The sequence below is a fragment of the Merops nubicus genome, unplaced genomic scaffold, assembly GCF_000691845.1.
Source record: "Merops nubicus isolate BGI_N331 unplaced genomic scaffold, ASM69184v1 scaffold1723, whole genome shotgun sequence".
Taxonomy (NCBI): domain Eukaryota; kingdom Metazoa; phylum Chordata; class Aves; order Coraciiformes; family Meropidae; genus Merops; species Merops nubicus.
The window spans coordinates 2,139-9,200 of NW_008599388.1; the positions used below are offsets into that span (position 1 = coordinate 2,139).

Sequence of the window (7,062 nt, forward strand, 5' to 3'; positions counted from 1 at the left end):
AGACTCCTAAAGTACACTGAAATTTGACTACCCTAAAAATGTAAAATCCAGTTGTAATTGACATATTTTGCTTGAGTATGATGATAAGCAGTCTTTAAGAAAGATTTAATTACATATTTTGCCCCAAAATACCAAAAACAACTCACTTTGCTATCAGTAGCAGGTATTTTTTCATGGTTGTGTTTGCAGAAGCATTACTTTTAGGATCAACAACAAACATAATGCTATCATTACAAACATTAGAACAGCAAACCTGTTATTTGCATAAACAACGTACCACTTCATCTTCAAATCCTCCAGCTAATACAAGTGAATAAGCTCCATCATTACTGCGTCCATGGATTCCACCCACGTGTGGTCTGTGAACACCTGCTTCACTCACCTGGCAACAGAAAAAAAAGCCAGTTGCTAGCATTTTTTTCAAACAACCAGCCACCTACAATTACATTTAATAATCAACTTTCTGCTTAAAATATTGTACAAGGATGTTTGTGTAAATAGTTAATGCCATTAAAGGTGAGGATTCCTTTGTTTTTAAGGGAAAAAAGCCAAAAGTACATCCAAAAATGGAAAGACAATGTAAGACAGTGGTGACACTAGAAGATGTAAAGGTATGCTTTTTTCTTTGGGAACAATCTTCACAGTTCATTCTGTAAGCAGTATTTAAGACTGCATTCTCTGCTATACTCCATTTGCACAGTCATTTAGAACAATCCCAAGCAGATGGAGATGTGCCAGTTTGGTAACAATTTTTAACTAAGGAAGATCACAGTGACCCGTATAAAGACCATTATATCAGGTACTATTAAAGTAACACACTGTAAATGCGACCAGTGCAGAGGAATATTATCACACTAACAGAAGAAGCTGTTGCAAGAACATATGGATCATATTCTTTACTGAGAGAGTGGTAAAGCCTTGGAACGGGCTGCCCAGGGAGGTGGTGGAGTCACAATCCCTGGAGGTGTTCAAAAAATGTGTGGACGTGGTACTTCAGGACATGGTTTAGTGGTCATGGCAGTGTTGCGTTGATGATTGGACTTTATGATATTGAAGGTCTTTTCCAACCTCAATGATTCTATGATTTCTGTATGGTAGTATGACTATCCAACCAGGATAACTCTCTGGTAAAAAATGTGTAATTAATCTGCAACCAGACCGCCTGAGAGCACTTGTACCATAAACTGGCAACATCATTAACTTCTGCTGAACATCTATCCCACAAAAAATAATTTACTAATTTTTTTCAAATGACCAAATTATATTTAAAACAAACAAACAAACAATTTTATGAGTAAACAAGAGGCTACAAATTACAAACTTTTTAAAATTACATACTTCTACAAGACATGATGCCCAAAATATTACTGATAGAATGAAGGTTCCCAGCAGAAAAACAGCTAGGATCCTTCTTCCTACTTTTGTATCTTCCTTCAGAGCTTGACTTTGCCTATTTGCCTCTGTGACTCCTGAACTACTTTTGCCACCCTACACCATTTAGGAACATCCATCAAAGATTACATTCTCCTGCTATAGTCTTGCACTTTCACAAGATCAATGGTCCGTCTGGCCAAAAGTGCTGTCTCTAACAACAGACAAGATCCCTGCACAGTATGAAAAATATGTAAGGACACAATGACACCTCCTTGCAAAATTTCTCAGCATCCAGCTGTCTGGCTCAGACTTTCTAAACTACTTTAAGCTTTTGGATTCATAGTATCCAAGAAAGAAAACAATTCACAGCAGTACACCCTGTCATCTGAACAAGTACTGCTTTTGTTCATTTCAAAGTGGGCATCTAACATTTTTTTTATGACCTCCTTCTGCATTACAAAAGTATGTATAATGGTCTCTAATCACTTCTTTTATATCATACATAATTCTGTAGCCACGTATACTATACATCTTCCAGAATGAAGTCTTTCCAGTTGAACAAAAACTATTCCATTCCTTTCATTATACTCATTATTGCTCATAATAGTGTATTTTATTGTCCTGATCCTTCCTCTCACTCTACTTTAACATTTTTTTTTTATCACTACTGGGTATTAAAATGACATATTTTCAGAACTAGATATAAGATCCCTTTCCTAAGTTGCAAGAATAAGCAGCTGAAAGCCCATTAAAACTTACACAGTTAGAACTACTCCCCACCCCATGTTTACTATCTATAACAACTTCACACTCTCACCTAACTTTATCAGCTATTTCCCAGTTTTTCCAGACCACTTATGAGCACACTAAATAAAAATGCCCCACTATTCCACTCCTCTTTCCTGCTGTATCAACTATTTTTTCATTCATTGATTTCTCCCTCCCTTCTTTCATTTCCAGGTTTTATCAATTAAATTTAGGTTTCTGGTAGGTGATTCACCCCAAAGATGAATTCTGGTAAGTAATTCATGCCAAAGCCAGTTTTTCCAGACCACTTATGAGCACACTAAATAAAAATGCCCCACTATTCCACTCCTCTTTCCTGCTGTATCAACTATTTTTTCATTCATTGATTTCTCCCTCCCTTCTTTCATTTCCAGGTTTTATCAATTAAATTTAGGTTTCTGGTAGGTGATTCACCCCAAAGATGAATTCTGGTAAGTAATTCATGCCAAAGACGCATTTAGCCAATTTCCTTCTAAGGAAAAGAGAGTTTGTGTCATAAAAAAACTACGCAAATCAGAAATAAAGAAACTACAGTTTCTAAATTCTCATAGATTTGCTGAGACAAATTCATTTTTCAAATTCACTTCTTATTAAGCTGTATTGCAAAATCAGTACACTTCATCCTTTATTACTGTCAACATTACTTACAATAGTGGAATCATAGAGTACTTTGCTTTATTTAGTCCTGGTGAAATTGGCAATTGTCAATCTAAATTTATTTTGGTGCCCAACCCATTCATATTACTCTTACTTATTTCAACTACAGCTAACACTGAAACAACATACCTGAACTCTGAATTTCCAGGTTGTCCCAACAGGGACACCAGGTATAGGTCCATAATGGTTTGAAGGAACAATAGTGCATTCCTTAGTGCGACCAACGCAGGCCATGCCCTAAAAATACATCAGACAAAATGAATTAGTATTATAATATAGAAGACTTTTTGCAAATTCAATGCATATATCAAGAAATCTGATTATTGTAACAAACACAGACTTCAAAATATGTTAATAATTGTTAAAAGTAATGTTAATTAAGTATTATGTGTTTAAGGATTCAGGAGAAGGATCTGGGCATTGGTTTTTTTGTTTTTACATCTAGTCACTTTAATAATTCTTCCATTGCTTTAACTGTCAGTAGATAGTGGGCAGGATTAAACACTGTCTTATTGTCTGTGCAGCCCAGTACTGAATTTTGTGTAGAGCATTGTAAGTAGAATTATAGATGAAGCACATAGGTGAACAGTCAGAGTAACAGCTATTTCTAAAATACACTCTACCTTGCCCCAGTCTCTCTGGCTTTCAGTACTTGCAGATGGCATCTTTGCCTTCTTTTTACTCTGTTTGAGCTTTTCTCCAGCCTTTACAACTTCATTAAAATCATTTTTGCAGGAAGGACAATACCTAAAAAAAGGTTTCAGCAAATTGTCAATTACTTCATAACAACAGCAATACATTTCTTGTAGCCCCATAGTGACAATTTGTTTACCTTGTCTGAGTACTTCAAGCTAGCAAGCATACACCAGTCTTAAGCAGCTGAAGCCAATGGATTAAAAAAATAACCCAGCATGAACAAATACTGTCATCATTTTAAAAAGGACATTTCAATATCTTTGAAGCTAGAATGCTAGAGGCAAAACATTTAACTATTCCTTCCCACATGCTCTGTGAGAAGTCCCCATAGCACCTGCATTCTCTCTTCATTCTGCTCTCTTTCATTTATGTCACGTGAAGGAAAAGATTAGAGTGCATGGCTAACCTGCACTCATGGTTTGTTTCTATGTCCTGCACACTCTACCATTATTTTTTGCTCCTAGTGCAATAAACATCGTGGCAGATAGCTGAATGTCAAGTAGAGCCAAGGTATCATGTCATGTGTGTAGAGACACATACACACTCACTCAGTCAACATCACTGTAGCCACTGGGAATACTGCCCTGAGACTCATCCCAGCTCACACAAAGCCATCCTGGTAGGAAAGCAGGAGATACTAGTGTGCAGTATCTCATCACAGAGAAAAAGGCAGTAGACTGGCCCTTTTGCTGCTGCTTCTAATAGCATTTTTATCCCACTCTGGGAATGCCAATGCAAAGTCCATGTTTCTGGCTCTCATGGGCTGCGTGTGGCCCATGCACCACTAGTGGAGGAAGCCTGATGTACACTAACACTGATAACCTAGTTTAGATAACTGTCACTAATACTACTACTGGTTTGGATTTATTAATCCATTTTTTAATGTGGATATGAATAAAAGAGTTAACGATTAATGTCCACAGAAAGAGATTTCACTATGTCAATAAGGTGTTGAACCGTTAAGACAATGAAACGATGTAGACAAAAATAAAAAATAATACAAGATGCTGAAATTGTCTGACACTAGGACTTTGAATGATACCACAGCTGTTAAAAAAAAAAAAAAAAGTAAAAAAAAAAAAGTATGCAATGACCACTAAAAAAAAATAAATGTGACATAATGCAAATTCACAAGATGAATTAACTGTGGCACTCCCTGCTTCTTGATAGGGTAACCATACTACCTTAGTGTTTTTTAACCTGAGTTTTGTATGGAATATTTAATATTTTGCATATAGAGTGGCTTAATCTACACAAGAGAAACTATTATCCTTTCCCAAACTGCAGGTTTAGCCGCTGCAGAGAGTTTGCCAAATTCCATTTGCTAAATGGAAACTTTTCCACTTCTAAATCAAACAAAATCTGTCAAGAAGTTAAGGATCAGAGAGCCATGGCTCTGCTAGTATGCAAGAAGGGAGAACACAGACCTCCCCTTTGGCAGGAGACGCTGCTTTGCCCAGTGCAACTGCACTCCTTCTACATATGATCATTAAGTCTGCACTGGGCTGACATCACTAAGTACCCTAACATTAATTGCCACAAGCCAGCTCCATGACAGTATCTCTTCCACCCAGCAATGTCATCTGGAGATACAGCTATCTGCTTAAGTGAATACATATTAAGACTCATATCATTACAAAGCAAACAAAACCAAGTTTAAAAGCTCAACTGCTATTTCCCAAGATATTTTGATTAAATAAATTGAACTTCTACTCCTTGTAGAAACTTACAATTTTCTGGCCAGAAATGTAAGTGGAAGGGTCTAAAAGTGCACTTAACATATGACCTGAGGGACTCTAAAGACCATGTTGTTAGCCAATTTAATTCTCATGTGGTTGTCTACAGAGCATCAAATATTCTGTATGGAGAAAAACACTATGCAGTGCAGTTACAGTGATACTACTGGAACTGGGTAGGGAGATCCAAGAAATAATCACTACACTTTGAAAAAATTTCTATGCTTCGGACTTTCCTTGTAGCCCTCTGAAAGAGAAGTAGGCGAAGTCATAAGGGTATTGCATAAGAAGCTTTTGAAAAAGAATGGGTGTAAGTGAAGACTAGGAACACTAATGCATAATCAGAAAAAGCATCTGAAGGACCCAGCAGGCCAAGATGATCTCAGCAGACTGGCTAAATAAAAAAGACACGGAAGGCTGGTGAGACTTTAGTATCAGTATCCTGATGTGCCTATCAAACCTTCTGTGTATTTGACAGTGTGGAAGAAACTAGAGAGAAAAAATTGTTTTCAGGATAGAACAAAGAATTTAGGGGTCTTGTGGAAGGGGGTCACTGTCTTGAGGCATATATATTTTCTTTATCAGAAACATTCCTGTGACTAGTACTGGAAAATAGATGGACTTTCCTGTTGCTGGATTAGGTCTGGTTCTGAGAGAAAGGGGCAACTGAAGAATGGATGCACTGAACAGATACGTACTTTCAGGTGCAATCAGGTAAGAATACTGCTTATGCACTGCAGTCAGTAATAAAACACTTGTGTGTTAGGAATGATTTCCAGCACAGGACATCAACTCAGTTACATTGACAAGTAGTTGGAAGCAAGAATCTGTCATGCACAGAAGACCAGCCTGTCTCGACAGCAGAAAATTTGGGGATAGTTCAGACTAATATGCTGTGTAATAAACACTGCTGAATAAACACTGTAATCATTCTGCATTTGCAAGAAGTGGAAGGCACACAGACAATATTCAAATAAACGCTATTTTTAGTTCAAATGACGCATCTGTATTTCTTGCAGATATTGAAAATACTTTTTATATAGCATTTCAAGCCAGCAGTTCCTCCACAAACAGTGAATACAACTCTTCTCAGCACAGAAGTTTCATGGGAAAAAGATCAGCTTCCAGAAACAGTGTCCCTGCAGCCAAACACACATGCTGAGTAGCACCTGTCAATGTTAACAGTCTCATTTACTAAATCCAATGTTGGCATAAACACAGAAGGAGTTCAGAAAAAACGCAACAGCCCAGAAAAGACCATTAGGCACTGACCAGTAAAGAAACTATGTCTACTATGGCATCCACTGTGGTATAGGAGATTGAGCTTTTTATTCCTGGAGCATGTTCACATTTCCAGTCTTACACAGATTTTTACATAAAATTTAATCACAAGGTCCATAAAATGTATTCATAGATGTCTCAGATGTTTATTGATGTCTATGTAATGGAAAATTAATTTATTAAAGTTCTTTTTGTTACTCGTTCATAAAGGATTAGCATCTTGTGTAAGTCACAGGCAGGTGATAAATACAAACAGTGTAAAATGTAGATAGCTAATGAAGACAAAACATGGTACAGAGACCAAGATAACTTAATGGGTTGCTAATGGGTCCATGAAGGTTCACTTCAAAACACAATTATCTTAATAATGCCAGTTAGTTTGGTTTTCCTACTGGCAGAACCAGAGACAGTAGAAATGAAGAATGGCAAGGTAGTAGTTCTCCCACAGCAGGAGAAATGAATGGAGCAGGGGCAACAAGAAGACACAGGAAGGGCACAGGGGCAGCAACAGGGACAGACGATGAAGGGGAAG

The 7,062-nt window shown here is 37.2% G+C and overlaps 1 protein-coding gene across 1 annotated transcript in view; it reads right to left on the reverse strand.

The window, feature by feature from the left end:
- Window positions 1–277: 277 nt before the first annotated feature.
- Window positions 278–7,062, reverse strand: part of LOC103770099 (E3 ubiquitin-protein ligase UHRF2-like) — a gene marked incomplete at its 3' end in the record, with an annotated part of 44,650 nt that continues 37,865 nt past the window's right edge. Inside the window, 3 exon segments of the mRNA XM_008937348.1 lie at window positions 278–382; window positions 2,947–3,054; window positions 3,441–3,564. Of these exon segments, the coding sequence (XP_008935596.1) occupies window positions 278–382; window positions 2,947–3,054; window positions 3,441–3,564 (337 nt within the window).